The sequence below is a fragment of the Erythrolamprus reginae genome, chromosome 5 (genome assembly GCF_031021105.1).
Source record: "Erythrolamprus reginae isolate rEryReg1 chromosome 5, rEryReg1.hap1, whole genome shotgun sequence".
Lineage (NCBI taxonomy): Eukaryota > Metazoa > Chordata > Lepidosauria > Squamata > Dipsadidae > Erythrolamprus > Erythrolamprus reginae.
Window position 1 is genome coordinate 24,051,131 of NC_091954.1, and position 18,996 is coordinate 24,070,126.

At 41.5% G+C, this 18,996-nt stretch overlaps 1 protein-coding gene across 1 annotated transcript in view; it reads right to left on the minus strand.

The window, feature by feature from the left end:
- The window catches only part of DNAJB12 (DnaJ heat shock protein family (Hsp40) member B12), a 47,666-nt gene extending 29,435 nt beyond the window's left edge, over nt 1-18,231 (minus strand). Inside the window, exons 1-3 of the mRNA XM_070752238.1 lie at nt 18,039-18,231; nt 2,291-2,465; nt 1,372-1,517 (exon numbers count right to left, since the gene is read on the minus strand). Coding sequence (XP_070608339.1) covers nt 1,372-1,517; nt 2,291-2,465; nt 18,039-18,171 — 454 coding nt within the window. The 5' untranslated portion in view covers nt 18,172-18,231. The remainder of the gene's footprint in view (nt 1-1,371; nt 1,518-2,290; nt 2,466-18,038) is intronic.
- Nucleotides 18,232-18,996: the final 765 nt, after the last annotated feature.

Genomic DNA, 18,996 nt, shown 5'->3' on the forward strand with positions numbered 1-18,996 from the left:
GAAAGGTGTGTTGATATACTTATTGCTCTGAGTTATTTGTAAAAATATTAAAGGTGGAATACAGTCACAAAATCAAAAATAGTTTTAGTCTGAAGAGAAAAATATATTTTTCTCAGGTGACAAGCTGAAATTTAATTTTAAAGCTATGTTTTAATTTTAATTTTAATTACCGTACTAATTTCTAGTTGAAATCCATGGCACTAATTTAAGTATGAAGATCACAGAGGGATCATTTCAACATTTTAATATTTAGGCATGATCTTAACTGTTGCAGCAAAATCAAGGCATTTGCACCATAAACCCGTATGAAATTTTTCAGGCAAAAAAGTTCCATATGTTCGGGATACATTCAGATTGATTGACACACAAGTATATTCAGGGTCCCATACTTGTAAATATAAATGCATCTAAGACTGTAGCCATACTAAATGTCTTTCGTCATCTCTTTAGAAAGAAAACATATCAATTTGCAGTGGAGTTTAATTCATGGAAAAGTGAGTATCAGATAGCAGTCTTCATGTGCCTGCCTTTAGCACAGAAATAGAACTTTTAATCAGTTGGATATCTGTTTCTTTTAAGCACATAGATAAGTCTGACTCTTCATTTATTTATGCACCAAATTATTAGGGATTCCAATAAACACCACGCTCCCATTCATAGGCTATTTGCTAACTTTTCTTGCAACAGCTATAAAAAGTGATTGAGAAGTCTCTGTATCAAATGCATGGTGATTAAGTTACCGTATTTTTGGAGTATAAGACGCATCTTTTTTCCTCTCTAAAAGAGGCTGAAAATTTGGGTCCGTCTTATACTGTGAATGTAGCTTTTTCAAAGCTTTTTTTCCAGCCCTAACGAAGAATGATTTGCCATCCTTAAGTCTTGGCACACTTTTTTTCATTGCTCTAACTTGCTCCAAATAAGTTTCTTTCCAACGCTAACGAGGTGCTAGCAATCTTCCCAGCTCTTACTTGCTTGCAGGCTCTTTTATTGTTACTTTCTCTGAATAAGGTTTTTCTTAAAAGCCCTAACCAGGGGATAAAATAATGTGCTGGAGCTGTCCAGACTAAGGACGCTAGCTAGATGAATACCTGTTAGGCAGATTTTCCCCTATTTTCCTCCCCCAAAACTATGTGTCTTATGCTCCAAAAATATGGTAATCACATCTACATTTTTTACCTGATTTGTAAGAGCATTTAATGTAGCAATAAGCACTTTACTGTATCCTTTCCGCTTCCTTTTTAATGATTACAAACCAACTAAAGCCCCGTTTGGTGCACTTCCATAATTAAAGTTACAATGATCAGAATGCAAAGACACAGCTATTAGAAGTAAAGGGGTATTTATTTATTTATTTATTTATTTATGTATTACCTTTAAATGCTTCTGTGGCACCTGGTGCATGATTTTTATCTGGATGAAATTTTAGAGCTAATTTCCGGTAGGCCTTTTTCAAATCCTCATCAGAGGCATCCCTGCTGAGGCCCAAAATTTCATAATAGTCTTTACATTGTTTCACCCTAAAAAGTTGAAAAGACAGAAGAAACATCTCATTTGACAATCTAAAAATTACAGGTTCTGCTTTTCCTGAATTAAAACTCACAGCAATACAGTCCTTTACTTCTCTTTTCTGGATAGAACCCAAACATTGGACTGAAGATCAGACTCAACCCTGTGAAAAGGGTGCCCTCAAGTGGCACACACCTATATTACTTTAAAGAAAAAATAATCTAAACTAAACACAAATATAAGAGGCATGCTTTAAAAAAAAAAATCCTTCAGACATAATTCCCCGCCACCAAATCTAGATTAAAGGACCATTAAAATTATTATCATATATAACAGTGGTGTACCTTTCCAGGACAAGCCACATTAATTGTAATTTAAAAAGCAAATTGTAAGAGGACAAATTATTTTCAAAAAGCAAACATTTAACCAGTTTACTTCATTCTAACAATTACCTCTCCCTTCCCCAAAGACTGAGGCTGCTATTGATCAACATATACTGCCTTATATATATATATATACCCATTTAGTATGGCTGTATTTTTTAACCTTCTTATCTTTTTCTACTATCTTCTCTTATTGGTATCATCATGATTACTCTGTTGTTTTGTATGTCCGCTGAGAGCTTCTGCACTGGAGACAAATTCCTTGTGGGTCTAATCACATTTGGCAAAATAAAGTAGTGAGGTTGCCACTACATCCCACAGTTGCTTTTCCAGCTATGATTGACAAGTTGCCTTATGATTATAACTGCGGTCTGTTGGTCAGAATCTTAACTAAGGCTTACCTCTTCACAGCATCTACTTGATCTGGAGTGTAACCTTTGCTGGTATCACCCCCGGCTTCTCCATTGGCCGAAGCAAAATCCTCGGTTCTTTTTTGACTGCCGAGGTTGGAGGATTCCTTGGGCTGTGAATGGTCATTGGCTGACTGTTTGCTCTTGTTGAGTGAGTCCAACAACGCTACAAAGAAAAACATCCAGCATAAATCCAGGGCTCAATTCTCACAAATGTATGTCTCCCGCACCCTGGCCGTTGCCAAATGTTCTCATTCTCATTGACAAATCTTTTCATTGCAACCATTCAACCATTCCTTAAGCTTTTGTTTGGTTTCTTTCAGAAGACTCCAGAAGTTTCTCTATTACTTTTTCAGCAACAAGTGTAAAAATGTGCATGATATTATGGGTAGATTTCAAGATTTCTTGGAAAACATTAGAAACTCAAAACAGAAAGATTGCTTTGATACCCTAGAATTCCTCTTGTTAGTATTAGAACCAATACAGTATTTTCAGAACATTTATTGCTTTATAGTGTTGAAATGGAACACCTTCCAAAATTAAAATTATTTTTAGAATATCAGGGTTTTTGTGGACAGGGTGTTAGCTGCTAGAAATACATTTCAGATAAGTAACATACATTTTTAAATCCATAAAACAAAAATGCATACTAAAACAGGAAATCAGAACAAATAAGCAACTAACATTAAGCAACAAATAGAACATCTAAATTAATAATGCTGGTAAGATCCTCACTTATTCTATTTCATGCCAAGAATTATGTTGAGTTTATACATAACAGTCATCAGGGTCTTTGAAATCACATTTCCTTGAACAAACCATAATGATTTGGCAAACATGTAAGACTAAACTATCAAGGGTGAATTCCCATCACATCAGAAACTAATTACATTCTGGCTTAATATTATGAGTAAACCTTATAAACAGTTGTTTCAATACCACAGAAATGGTTAGAGGAACACAGAAGATACTTATTTGGGTGGCAAAAAGCAATAATGGATCTTCTGTATCTCCATCTAGTGGTTGTCCGGATTTTTATAGGCTACATGCGGAATGTTTAAAACAAAGGGGGGGGGGAGAGAGAGTGCATCTAATGGGATAATCACAGAGGGAATATTAGCTACATCCATTTCCAAAACCTCAGTGCCTGCCAGCTCTCTAAATGCACAAAGGCCTGATGTAAGGTACTTTAATTCCATTTTGGCAAAGAATGTGGATCTCAAGAGTTTATAACAGCCCCATCTGATCCAGCTTTGCCATAAACTTAATGCTCTTGCAGAGCCATATTCAAAGACAGCAATTAAAACAATTTTAAAAATTCATTTTTCCCTATTAATTGGCAAATGACAATAATAATCATGGCTCTGGTTAACATATACTCCAAAATGGGTTTATTTGGAGTTGGATTGTCCGGTCTATATGAAATGGGTTTATTTGGAGTTGGATTGTCTAGTTTTGTCTATTTGGATTGGCTATGATTTTCCAGAGTTTTGGAGAGAGTATTTTTTCCCACTTTGTGGTACCTGATCCACTTAAACTAAGTGGTACGTTTTTAATTTAGGGAGCCTACTATAGGCAAAACATCCTACCAGGTGGATAGTATAACAGGGATAGGAAAACCTGCAGTTTTCCAAATGCTTCTGAATTACAATTCCAACATATTTTTACCACTAACAATGCTCCCTGGCTGAAGGGAATGAAACAACCTGTATATAAAATGCACTTAGCCCTCATGACCTGTCTGCACTGTGCAGCAACTCTCCTATAGTGGTTTGAAATTTGTATTCTGCTTGGGTTATTTTCTACTTATTGTTTCCACTGTGCCGCTGTATGTATTATCATACTCCAAAGGGCTACTCAACAACATTTCCAGCAAGATATACTACTCAGTACTTTACTAAGCAACAAACATATGCAGGTCAGTTGGCAAAATGTCATGAAAAAAAACTTGCCACTTTCTTCCTTTTCCTAAAAGAATAGCAGTTTGATGCTTTAAGTTTGGCAAGGAAATAAGCATGTAACTGTTTCTATGAAGATTTGGAGCACCGTTTTAAAGTCATTAGTTTTATATTGGTGGCCACAAAATGCTACCTTGCCTGTAATGCTACTTAATGCCCATATAAGCTTGCTGGAAACAGTCTTTAAGAGATCTCGAATCCACTGGCATAATAATCCTCTAGGTAGTCCTCAAGTTACAATTGCAATTAGGACCAGAATTACCATGGTTATAAGTCATAATTCATGACATCACATGACTACATTGCGTAATGACAGTGATCCTGTTGTCATAAACGGTTTTCTACCAAAAAGGCAATTGAAAAATAATATGAAGATTATTATGAATGTATTTGAATATTATTAAGCCCATTCTGAAAAACAGCTAGCATTGACACACAAAAAGCTTCTGATAAAATGAACTGGCTGTTTATGACATTACAATTAAAAAGTATGAACTTTGGGGAGAACTTTTTAAAGATGATCCAAGCAATATACTTCAAACAAATGGCAAAAGTAATAGTAAATGGAGAAATAACGGAAAAATTCAACACAAGCAAAGGTACAAGACAAGGATATACACTATCCCCTCTTTTATTTATACTAACCTTAGAAGATAGACTAGACAAGACCCAGAAATAAAAGGTCTAAAGATAAAAAAAAGAACAATACAAAGTGTAAGCATTCACAGACAACCTAGTATTTATTTTGGAGGAACCCCCAGAAACAGGACCTAAATTAATAAAGAAAACAGAAGAGTTTGGTACAGTGGCAGGTCTTAAAATAAATAAGGAAAAGACCAAGATAGTAACAAAGAATCTTACAAATAACCATAAAATTGAACTAATGGAAAAGTTGAACATGCAGAAAACCCAAAAAGTTAAATACCTGGAAATCTGGCTAACAGCAAGATGTACATCCATTAAAGAAGACAATGATACTAAATTAATACAGCAAATAAAGATAGATCTGAACAAACAGGAAAATCTACAGCTGTTGTTGGTTAGGATAGCCACAACAAAAATAAATATTCTACCAAAAGTATTGTTTTTATTTCAAGTAATCCCTTTATTGATAAATAGATTAAACAATCTATTTAATTCCTCAAAAAACTTATTTTCCTAGTTTTATCACTAAATAAATAGATTGTTGTTAAAAGTTCATCTGGCAAGACAAAAAACGAAGTATCAAATTGAAAATGCTAAAATACACCAAAAACAAGGGAGGATTTGAGTTACCGGACTGGGAGCTGTACTATCAGGCCTCAGTGCTTACATGAGTGAAGGAGTGGATAAATTTGAAGAATAAAATAATACCGATGATAGGGCATGATTTATAATTGGGGTGGCACACATTCGTATGGCACGGGAAAAGTAAACCATATAAATACCTCCAAAGATATTGCATTAGAAATGCTCTCTTGGCAGTAAGAATCAAACAGAACCACTATACGAAAATACCAGTCTGGCTATCCATGATGGAAGCACTAATATAACCCATTCTTTTAGATCTGGATAAAATTGTAAGCTATAAAGACATATTAAACGAACAAGGGGACTTAAAATCAAAATAGGAACTAAAAAATCAGGGAACTGATTGGTGGCCACATATCCAAATACAAATGAGATATAAGAAATATATGGATTTTATAAGGAACCCCAAGAATTGGACAAGATATTGTTAGGACCAGATGAAAAATTAATAAAGAAAATTTATAACTACCTATTGTATTTCAAAACAGAAGTATATGTAAAAGAAATCATGATAGGATGAGCAAAAAATGTTGGGTATACTATAAAACTAGATAATTGGCAAAAAATGTGGAAAAGAAATTACAAATTAATGATGTCAACAGCATACAAAGAAAATCTGTACAAAATGTTCTACAGCTGGCGCTTGCAATCAACAAGAATGCCAAAAATGTTTCAGTCTTCGGAGAGGGGCGGCATACAAATCTAATAAACTATAGTGGGGTAGACTGTGCCAGGGGCAGACACACGACCCCGGGGAACGTGGGAGGGTTTTGCCGCAGGAAGTAGGGTGTTTTTGCACCGAACAATAGCACACAGCACAGAGCAGGAGATATGAAGTGCAGATAACATTCCCTTAAGAGACACCAGGGGAAAATATTAAACAGGGATGAAAAGGAGATAATGAGACAAACGTAAGTCTCCTGTAAGCTAAGACGAGGAAATATGATGAAGTGTATACAGCACTTGGCTTCACTGTGACTACGGTGGGAGACGAGGAAACATCGGCATGTTTACTGTATCTAAAAATGTTGACAGCTGACAGAATGTAGCCAAATAAATTAAGGCGACACTTAAACACATTACACCCCAATGACGCTGATAATGTGCTGAATATTGCAAACAATCGTCCCAGCGGAGAGCTGGGGGTGGGGTGGGGGCAAAATGTCTGCTTCTTCCTGGGGGGGGGTGTTTAAATAATTGAGGAGCACTGCCATAGCGCAAAAACTTAGACGCAGCCCCCCACACACATCAGAACACCCTGCACTCTAAGGCCCATGCTTCCCTGCACTCTGCCACCCGAGGTAATCTTTCATCATTTTCTTGTCCCCATTGTTGACCCAGCCTGGCCTTTTGCTGAACGAATGGTTGTAACTCAGAATTACCTCTATACAGATCAGAACAGAACTTGAGGATTGAAGAGCCAGTGTCTAATAGGTTCAATGTTTGTCTTTTAATGACCCCACAATCCCTTGCATTGCGGTGGAGTTGGGGCAACTGAATGGAGCTAAGTGTTTCCTGGCCGGATGGCCTTCCTGTCGCCAATGAAGAGTTAGCAGCTGATATTTACTCATTGTGCCCAGAGGGAGAAATATGGCAAGAAAAACATTTTCCTCCTTTTTGGAACATCATCTGTTGCCATTCCATAGCTGAGGCTCAGTAACATCTCAATTGCTGCTATGTACTGTAGGGGAGACTTTTCTTAAGTAGGGTCTAGAACCATGATAGCAAACCTATGGCACACGTGCCATCTGGCAGTACTCAAGCTGTTGCCCTAGCTCAGCTCCCATGCTGGCAGATATGTGCGCACTGGCCAGCTGATTTTCTGCTTGTGCGGAGACCTGGAGGAGGTTTTCAGCCTCGAGAAGGCCTCAGGTGGGGTGGGGAAGCGCGTGAAAAATTTCAGTTGCTAAGTGAGCCATTTGTTAAATTAGTTTTGCCCCCACTTTACAAACTGGGACTCGCTGCCCAGAGTCCGTAAGGAGTTGGGCGACCTAAAAATCTCATTAATAATAAATAAAGAAATAAACTTTTCCTGACGTGGTTGTTAAGTGAATCACTGCAGTTTTTAGTTACAGGATTGTTCAGTGGATCTGGCCTCCGCATTGCTTGTTAGAAGACCCCATGATCCTGGGTCACTGCAAACGTCATAAATGAGTCAGTTGCCAAGCATCTGAATCAGGCAAGGCTTGCAACTTACCTCAGCTACTGGTGCTGATGCACGCGCAGCTCTGGGTGACTGGTGGGCATTGGCACGCATCTGGTGGACATGCATCAGAGCGAGATTTAGCTTCTAAGCATGTATAGAAAGCAAATCTTGTGAGAAGATGTGTGGGCATGCAAGATTTCAGCAATTTTTTTGTTTCTGTGCATGACGAAAGCAAAAGAATTGCTAAAAATCGCCCAAATCTCACACATCCGCGCGTCCCGTCGCAAGATTACTTCCATGCTATAGAAACCTGCCAGCTGATCTCCATACTGTTTTAACTGCAATTGCAACTAAAGTGCCTGCCGAAGCAGCACCAAGCAAGACAAACAAGGCACAGCCGATTCCCCACAGCCCTGCAATTTAAATTGGGGGAAAGGTGAACCTCCAAGAGCCCGATTCCCTAGCCAGCCCTACACAACTGACTCCAATAAGCCCAACAAAGTTACCTGGGAGCTTGCAAAGAAAAGTCTTCAGTGAAGAGCCATCAGCCTCCTGCAGCTCATTTCAACAGCGTTAGGAGCCAACTGACTCTGCAAATGCCTGAGCCTTCCCAACGCTGATTTAGGATTAGGCACCTCCATTACCACGTGTTCCATCAATTTAACAAAGACCAAGAGACTTCCTGTGGTCTCGGAAGTGAAAGCTTCTATCAATTTGAAAAGTCACCTAATCTGGCAGCAATGCTCCAGCTCCCCCTAGTGGTTGGGAGGGATCCTAGCAATCATATTTTCAGATATATCTACCAGCCAAGCTATCAACTAAGGCTTGAGACATCTGAAGCTTGTAAACCAGGGCTAGGGCCTTGTTCCCGACGCACAGCTGACGCAGGAGGTTCCCCTGAGCCCCTGACATCAGCGGAAGTAACCCAAGACTTCGCTCCGCAGTCTCCTCAAACCCCCAGCAGCAATCCCAACGCCCAGCTGACAGCGGAGCCTTGCACAGGCATACAGCTGACGTAGGAACGTCAGCGGAAGTAGCCCAAACCCGCTCCGTGATCCGGCTATGTATCCGCAGCCTCCTTTAACCCCCAACAACAATCCCAACGTCCAGCTGACATCGGTGCTTCGCACTAGCATACAGCTGACAGTGGGAACGTCAGCAGAAGAAGCCTTAATCTCCTAGCTGACGCAGGGGGTTCCCCAGAACCCCCAGACGTCAGTGTACGAAGAAGCCCCAGCCCGGCTAGAACGTAAGAATCTGAGCTTCAGGGGGTAATTTGCATACTCCTGGTGCATGCTGGGAAGAAGCTAAAAGCTCACCGCGAGGCAAAAGAACACCGGGTTTGCTGACCAGGGAAGCAGAGGAAATCACCAACCCAGCAACAACAGCAGACATGTCACCTCTGCAGTCTCCCGCACCCACCCTGCAACCTATTACACACATAAAGAACAACACAGAGAGAGAGAGAGAAGATACACCAACCATGCACACAGAAGTCACTCCCCGAACAAGCATAGATGAAGACGGAACTGAATCCATGGTGTGCTGCAGTTTGTGCTCCATGTACTCACTCCTCCCCTCAAACCTCCAAAACTTTACCTGCAACAAATGCAAACTCATCCAGCTACTTGAGGAAAAAATCGAAAACCTAGAGAAAAACCTAACAACCCTGAAGCACCAACATCACAATGAGAAAATCCATCAGACTCCCAACAAAACCAACACCCCAGAGGAGCTAAGCCGAATCCACGCCCCAGAAGCAGTAAATAGCTGGACACACATCACCCTAAGACGAAAAAACAAGCCTCCACCAACTCCAACCCTCCTCCTCCCAACCCCACTGCCTACAAGCAACAAATATTCAGTACTCTCGGAACAAGAAAACCTGCAAACATCTGACAAAGAACCACCAAGAACCAAGCACAACACAACTCCACCAAAAGCCTCAACAACAGAAGCTAACCTCCCTCACCCCAAGCCAACCAAAAAGAAAAGGAGAGTACTGGTAATTGGAGACTCAATCCTCAGGGGAACTGAGCCTCCCATCTGCAGACCAGACAACCAATCTAGAGAGGTGTGCTGCCTCCCTGGAGCTAAAATCTCTGACATAACTGAAAACCTCACCAAAATACTCAAACCCACGGACTACTACCCACTATTGGTGATTCATGCGGGAATCAACGACACAGGGAAAGACATGAACCAAATTATGAAAGACTATGACCACTTCGGCAACACAATCAGAAAAACAGGTGCTCAGGTTGTTTTTTCTTCCATCCTCCCCACTAGAGGACGACACCCCACCAGAGAACGCAAAATCCCGCAGATAAATCACTGGCTTAAAGGATGGTGTCGCCATAAGAACTTTGGCTTCCTCGACCATGGCCTGCACTATCTCCAAGAAAGGCTTCTAGCAAGCGACGGGCTACACCTCATTAGAGCGGGGAAGAACCTCCTAGGCAACCGACTAGCCCAACTCATCAGGAGGGCTTTAAACTAGCTCTGAGAAGGGAGGGTGACCAAACTATACGACAAAACACTGAACAAAACAAGGAAGGGGAACGGGACAAGCCTACAAACAAACCTGAGAATAAAAAATTTCTACCTGCAAACAAACACAAACATCTAAAATGCCTGTACACAAACGCACAAAGCTTGGGAAACAAACAGGATGAACTGGAATTATTAATACACGAGGGCCAATACGATCTAATTGGAATCACATAAACCTGGTGGGATGAAACACATGCCTGGAACACACAGATAATGGGTTACAACCTCTTCAAGAAGAACAGGTCAAACAAGAAAGGAGGAGGTGTTGCACTATACATCAAAGACCACTACACTGCCACAGAACTACATCCAACCAAAGATGATAACCCCCTAGAAATCATATGGGTCAACATAAAAGAAAAAAAGAGCAACACCACAATTGGAGTATACTACAGACCACCCAATCAAACAGACACAATGGACGACCTCTTCACATGCCAACTAACAGACATATGCAACAAACACAGCACGACAATAATGGGGGACTTCAACTACCCAGACATCAACTGGAAAACTAATTCAGCACCAAGAGGAAAGTCTGCCAAATTTCTTTCCAGTCTAGCTGACAACTTTCTAACCCAAAAAGTTGAAACAGGAACCAGAGGGAATGCTATATTAGACCTAATACTAACAAACAGGGAAGAAACAATAGAGGGAACAGAAGAAGAAGGGAAACTGGGAGAGAGCGACCATGTCATCCTCAAATTCAACATAGTGCAATCACTAGCTACTATACCCAACACCACTACAGTCCCAGACTTCAGAAAAGCGGACTTTAACAAGCTCAGAGCGAACCTTGAACAATGCCCCTGGAACGAACTCTTAGAAGGAAAAACCACTCAGGAAGCCTGGGCGATCCTAAAAAACAGCATCATAGACGTCCAAAACAACGCAATCCCCATGAAAAGGAAAAACAGGAAAACCAAAACTAAACCTGCATGGCTAAACAAAGCCCTCGCAGATGACATAAAAGGAAAAAAAGCTAAGTACAAACAATGGAAAGAAGGACTCATAACCAAAGCAGAATATCAGCAAACAGCCAGTTCCTGCAAACAAAAAATAAAAACAGCAAAGGCACAATATGAACAACACCTTGCAGCGGAAGTCAAAGAAAACAAAAAAAGATTCTTCCAACACATCAACAATAAGAAGAAAATCAAAGAAACAATCGTCACACTAAAAAACGAAGAGGGTAGAGAAATCACAGACAGCAATGACCAAGCACAGCTACTCAACGGCTACTTTGCATCAGTCTTCACACAGAAGGGAACCTCCCTCCAACCAATCTGCAATTTAACTGCAACAAACTGCCCCAGAACCGAACTCAACATAGACAAAAGCACAGTGAGGGACTACCTGAGGGAACTCAACGAATACAAATCACCAGGGCCAGACGGACTTCACCCCAAAGTCCTAAAATAATTGGCAGACACCATAGCGGAACCACTCCTCCTCATCTACCAAATATCCTGGATCACTGGAGACCTACCGGAAGACTGGAAGCGAGCTGACGTAGTCCCCATCCACAAAAAAGGCAAAAAGACCGACCCAGGTAACTACAGACCAATCAGTCTGACCTCTATACCTGGAAAAATACTGGAGAAAATAATCAAAAAGCAACTTACCCACTTCCTAGAAACAAACAAGATCATATCCAATAGCCAGCACGGATTCATCAGAAACAAATCATGCCAAACCAATCTCATATCATTTTTCAACACCATAACCAAGTCAGTTGACCAACGCAACCCAGTGGACCTCATATACTTGGACTTCAGTAAGGCTTTCGATAAAGTCGACAACAATCTCCTAATCCACAAACTAGAAAAAAATGGAGTAGATTACTACACATGTAGATGGATAAACAGTTGGCTGACGGCTGACCAACCGCACCCAATGAGTTGTCCTCAACGGCACCAAATCCACATGGAAAAAAGTAGACAGTGGAGTACCACAGGGCTCTGTCCTGGGTCCTGTACTCTTTAACATCTTCATCAACGACCTGGACGAGGGAATAAAAGGGGAACTAATAAAATTTGCAGATGACACCAAGCTGGCGGGGGTAGCCAACACCCTTGAGGACAGGCTCAGAGTACAAGAAGACCTAGACAGACTATCACAGTGGGCCCATACCAACAAAATGAGGTTCAACACCGACAAATGCAGAGTCCTCCACCTCGGCAAAAAGAACCCTAGACATACATACAGCCTGGGAGATACCCCACTCAGCAGTAGTGACTGCGAAAGAGATCTTGGAGTCTTGGTGGACAATCAACTAAACATGAGTCAGCAATGTGCAGCAGCAGCCAAAAAAGCCAACTCAATCCTAAGCTGCATCAACAGAGGAATACGCTCCAAGACCAGGGAAGTACTAATACCACTCTACTATGCCCTGGTCAGACCCCACCTGGAGTACTGCATCCAATTTTGGTCACCTCACTATAAAAAAGACATCGAAACTCTGGAGAAGGTGCAAAAAAGAGCAACCAAAATGATTAGGGGACTCGAAACCAAGACTTACGAAGAGAGATTGAGAGAACTGGGCATGGACAGCCTAGAAAAAAGAAGGTCTAGAGGGGACATGATAGCAGTTTACAGATACTTGAGGGGTTGCCACGGTGAGGAGGGGGTCTCTTTATTCCCCAGGGCACCAGAGGGCCGGACGAGGAACAATGGTTGGAAGCTGACCAAGGAGAGATTCAACCTGGAAATAAGGAAGAACTTCCTGACGGTCAGAGCGATCAACCAATGGAACTGCCTGCCAGGGGAGGTGGTGAACTCCACAACTCTGGACACCTTCAAGAAGAGATTGGACTTCCATTTGGCTGGGGTGCTGTAGGGTTTCCTGCTCAGGCAGGGGGTTGGACTCGATGCCCTAACGGTCCCTTTCAACTCTATTAATAAATAAATAAATAAGATTTTGCTTCCTGCGCATGCGCAGAAGCCAAATCTTATTCCGACATGTGCGCCCACCCTCTGATCATCTGGAGCTTCACGCACGGCTCTATTTTTGCTACCAGAACGCCATCCCCCACCCCATCCAGGTAGGAACCCAACATCATGCAACCATGGGGATGCTGCAGGCTGACTGTAAACATGTGAATGTGGAAAATGGTCATAAGCCACTTTTTTCAGTTGTTGTAACTTTGAATAGTCATTAAATGAATTGTTGTTAATTCATTTACAACTACCTGTGCTGCATTGGGAAATAGCAAGAATGCTGGTTCGTGAAATTCAGCCATTGCCACAAACACGTCTCATGAAAATACTACGCCACTGTTGATTTGGAAATGGATAGGCTTCAAATTCTGATATTAATCTGGACAACCTTAAACCTGTCCAAGCACTGTAATCATTACTACAGGCAATTCTGGTTATGCCAGATTATACAGGCTTTTTTTTTATAAAAAAAATCAATAATTGGAAATAGCATCCCAAAAAAGTTTAAATTAACAGGCTACTTCTGAGGATGACTGAGATTCACAGTGCAGAAGTTTTCATGTCCTTAGAAAATTATTTTTAAAAATGCAGTTCTAAAACGTCTTTCTTTAATGTATTATGCAAGGGATTATTAACCAGATTGCTTTAAATCTCTCTGTACATGTTACTTCCAAAGGTTTCAACACTGGTTTTGTTCAGAACAAACAAATAATTATATATATATATATATATATATAATTATACCTTTACAGAATAAAAATCTTATTAAATTCTTCAAGATGTTTCATAGCTGTTGTGCCAACCAAGCAATTATCAATTATGCAAAAATCAGTATAAAACTGCATGTTTAAAATATGTGTTCAAAAACAGTAATAATAATTGTAGTAATAGCATTAAAACAGGAATTTAAGACAGAAGAGCAGCATATGACATTCAAGACACATCAGTTAAAATTCATTTCAACGAGCTATTATCTTTTTAGAGACTACAGCTCTCTTGAATTTCTAAAATATTTTCTTCCTAAGTATCAGCACCAAAAAACCCCTCAAACGTCAAATCCTATAATCATTATACCATGAACATACAACAAAGAGGATACAGCAATTCATGATGCCTTCCTAGTCTATTTACCACCCTAAACAATGCAAGTAAAATTTGTAAATGCACATAATTCTGCATGTAGATGAGCCTCCTCTCCGAATTACAAGTGAAAGGGTGACGGGAGTATTTTTCTTGATGGATTTTCACCAAATCATCCCCTTTGGGTAAATATTTAAAGAGAATAAATAAGGTACAAGAAGAATGGGAAAATGTAATCAAAGTGGGAGTGATCATGTATTTCAAAGTAACTGACAGAAAAACATATGATCAGTCTGATCCCTAACTCATTAGGTAAATACAAAAAATAAATTGTTGGATGTAGCAGCCTTCAGCGTTTTTTAAAACAGTTGTAACAGCCAATTCTAACTGATCTTGCAAATACCAGTGGATCAAAAAACATTGATATATAAGCCCATGTGATTAGAGGTGAAAGTTGGATCCAAGTTCTAGTTCACCATTAACCACAGAAGCTCATTACTGATCTGGGCCAGTCACTGTCTGGCTGCCAGAGACCCATCTCACACTGTATACAAACTTTAGCTCTTCAGCGAAAGGCAGAATATAAATGTAAAGAAAAAAATAACTGTTCAGAGCACGGCCCTTTCCTGAGGTATCTGAGAAGCTGAAAGGCAGCATTGTATAATGCATTTAAACATCCGCCCTGAGTCTACGGAGAGGGGTGGCATACAAATCATCATCATCTTCTTCTTCTTCTTCTTCTTCTTCTTCTTCTTCTTCGTAGTAGTAGTAGTAGTAGTAGTAGTAGTAATAATAATAATAATTATTATTATTTTCTGATATAATAATAATAATAATAATAATAATAATAATAATAATAATTATTATTATTATTATTATTATTATTATTATTATTTAGATTTGTATGCCGCCCCTCTCTGTATTTGGTTTAATTATAAATGGTATTTGGTTTAATTATAAAATGTTTCAAAAGTTAAAAGGCTACAATATTTTTAATTTTTCTATTATAGCTGTGAATCAAAGATACTGTATGTAGGTCTGCATTTATCCCTGTTATGACAGAAAGCTTTATTTAGAGAACTGAGAACTAAGAACTTGCAGCAAGAGCTTTGGTTGAAGGATGGGGGTTCAAAAATAACTGTGCTCAGAGAAGTCAAAGAAGCTGAGAAGGGGAGAAGATAAGGCAGAAATTAGTGTTACTAATTAGTTACTAATTAGTGTTACCTTCAGAAGCTGTGGCTGCTCCATCACTGGAGGCTTTTAAGAAGAGACTGAACAGTCATTTGTCTGAAATGGTATAGGGCAGTGATGATTAACCTTTTCGACATCAAGTGTCCAAACTGGAACACGCAGGCATGTGCATGCGCCAGAGCACTGGAAACCCAAAGGCCAGCTGGCCAGCAAGCGCATACCTGGTTTTTTGGCTGTTTTGGGCAGTTTTGGGGGCCGTTTTCAGACTGTTTTTCAGGCCATTTTTCAGGCTGGTTTTGGTCTGAAAAATGGCCTGAAAGTGGCCCAGAAAACAGCCTCTTTTTAGGCCACTTGGGGGCTGTTTTCCAGGCTGGTTTTGGCCTGAAAAATGGCAAAAAACCCCAGCCTAAAATGGCCCAAAACAGTCAGAAAATTTTCTGGCACTCTGCTGCAGCGAAGACTAGCAATGGTGCAGGTGCCCAGAGAGGGCTCTGTGTACCAACTCTGGCACACATGCCATAGGTTCGCCATCAAGGGTATAGGGTGCTTGGCGGGGGGTGACTAGAAGACCTCCAAGATCCCTTCCAACTCTACTATTCTGTTATTGAGACAATCCACATGGAGGACTGAGGCAGTGAGGGAAGGGATTGATTGGAAGGAAGCGGCACATTAGAACATCTATTAAAATTTTGGAATAAAATATTGTATTTATTTGAAAACTACCTCTTCTTCACAAATCTAGGCTGCTTACAGAGAGTTGAAATATTCCAGCATCCTTCAAATTGTCTGTGGGAAGTGCACAAGCAATACGTCTCTACAAGTCTGTAACATCATGTACTCAAAAGGTACAATATATTGTTTGAGACCGCCTTCTGCCGCACGAATCCCAGTGACCAGTTAGGTCCCACAGAGTTGGCTTTCTCTGGGTCCCGTCGACGAAACAATGTCGTCTGGTGGGACCCAGGGGAAGAGCCTTCTCTGTGGCGGCCCCGACCCTCTGGAATCAACTCCCCCCAGAGATTAAGACTGCCCCCCACCCTCCTTGCCTTTCGCAAACTCCTCAAAACCCACCTCGGCCGTCAGGCATGGGGAAATTGATTCCCCTGGGCCTTTTCCACTTTATATATGGTCTGCATGAGATGTATGATTGTTTTTATGTTAAGGGTTTTAAACTGTTTTTTAAATAATGGATTCGTACTGGGGTTTTTTTTCTTGTTGTGAGCCGCTCCAAGTCCTCGGAGAAGGGCAGCATACAAATCTAATTAATAATAATAATAATAATAATAATAATAATAATAATAATAATAATACAGAAAATACTTCCTAAGCAATAATAATACAGAAAATACTTCCTAAGCAGAATGAAAAGGACAGTTGGGTGTGGGAGGAAGAGATTATAGTGATGGGGAAAAAGCAGGGCAAGGCATCTGAGCACAATTTGTGGACCCCAGTTTCTACTAAGCCATCTAGTATGTGTGTGGGGAGGGCAGCATCCAGCCCATCTTGGCTAACCCTGAAACTTTAGTAGAGGTGGGAGAGGTCTATGTGGATGGAAGACTAGGAAAACAGTTGTAGGCTACAGAGAGATATTCTAAAATATACCTTGGGAAAAGGGAACAGCAAGTGGTTTCCATACTACTACCATAAACATTACACTGATGTGCAAACCCAACTGGAGAAGGTCTTTCCTTGACTGCTGCCCAACTGAAGAGTCTTCCTTTGACTTCTACCCACCCAAGTGGAGAGGGTCTTCCCTTGATTCCTGTCCATCCAACTGGAGAGGGTGTTCCCTTGACTTCTGCCCACCCAACTGGAGAGGGTCTTCCTTTAACTTCTACCACCCAGGTGGAGAGGGTCTTCCCTTGATTTCTGCCCACCCAACTGGAGAGGGTATTCCCTTGACTTCTGCCCACCCAACTGCCCCGGCCACTGCCCAGCAGGCCCAGAGGGTAGTCCAGACCGTCTGAAAGGAGGCAAGGCCGAGGCTAAAGACGTGGGGAAGGGGGGAGCACAGTCCTCCAGCGGATCTAGGGAAGGGGGCTGGCAAAAGTGGGTCACGGATCCCCAACAGCGAAGGCCAAAGGAGAGAAAGATCCTTAAACCGCGCCTGTCCCAAACCGGGAGGGGAGCCTGAAGATGGCGGGAAGGGGAGAAGCTACATAGACCGGCAGTGGGGAATTGCAATTGGGGGGCAAAGGGAAATACTTCGGGGGGGGGGGATCCCTATCACTCAGGTGCGGAGTTGCCCCTTCACCCTCAGCGCAATGCTCGCTGGGAGTTGTAGTCTCTCCGTTCAGCTTAGGGAACGACAACCATCGTGCCTCTTTCCCCGCACAACATAAACCCGGCTCACGAAGTCGGGTTTCTTCTTATTCTCTGCGCCGGCTATGAAATTTCCCTCCAAGACCCCCCCCCCCTTTCAACGACGCGCCCTTTACTTTCACGGAGTTTAGGGACTTCAAGTCCCAGGGTGCCTCTCGCCACTCTCGCTTCTGCTCACGCGTAGTACGGGTGAGAGGTCAGACCGGCTACCCCAGGCCTCAGTCATCTAGTCCCCCCCCCCTTCCAGTGTCCCGCTCACCGCCGACCCGTTGAGACGGGTACAACCGCTGGGCCTTCTCCAAGAAACGGCGGGCCTTCTCGGTCTGGTTGGCCTTGATAGCGGCTACCGCGATAACAATACAACGCTCCGCTTCGTCCCTGTTGGATTCCATGTTGGCGGTAGCGGTGGAAGGCGCCGGCGCACGATAATACGGTCATAGCGTCCCCTGCTGGAAACTCCCTGATTGTCAGGCGGCGGACTTTGCCGTATTGTTTGGAATAGCCGCGCCACAGGATGTCATAATCTCGCCAATAGCCTGGCAGTGCAAAAAGATAATATCTTGCGGCTGAGATAGGGAGAGATAGCCTCTCGCTCTGAAGGGGCAGAAAAACTGCACGGACCCGGGACAGAAGAAAGAAATCGGAAGGGTTAAAAACGTAGGAAATGTGTTATTTTCCTAATTCTATTATAGAGATGCATGCAAGCTAGGATTAGCTGTGCCGGAACGCGTTAAACCAGCGTTTCCCAACTTTTAACATTTATGGCTGAGGAACTCTGGGAGTTGAAGTCCACGTATCTGAAGTTGAGAAATTCTGCTTTGATGTAATTCCCACTTGGATTTGGGCAACTTTTGCTTTCATTGATCATAACCAGAGCTGCAGAAAAGAACAGTTTTATTTATTTATTTATTTATTTATTTAACATAAACTGTTTCAACTCTTACCCTCAAAACGTCACTACAGAGCACCGCACACCAAGACAACTAGACACAAGAACAGTTTTTCCTCCGAACACCCTCACTCTGCTGAACAAATAGTTCCCTCATCACTGTCAAACTACTCACTGAGGCTGCATTACTATTACTGCGTTTTTCTCATCGTTCCTATCACCCATTTCCTCCCACTTATGACTGTATTATTGTGTCTTGTTGCTTGTATCCTTACGATTTATATTAATATTGATTATTTCCTGACTGCTTATTTGAATCCTATGACAA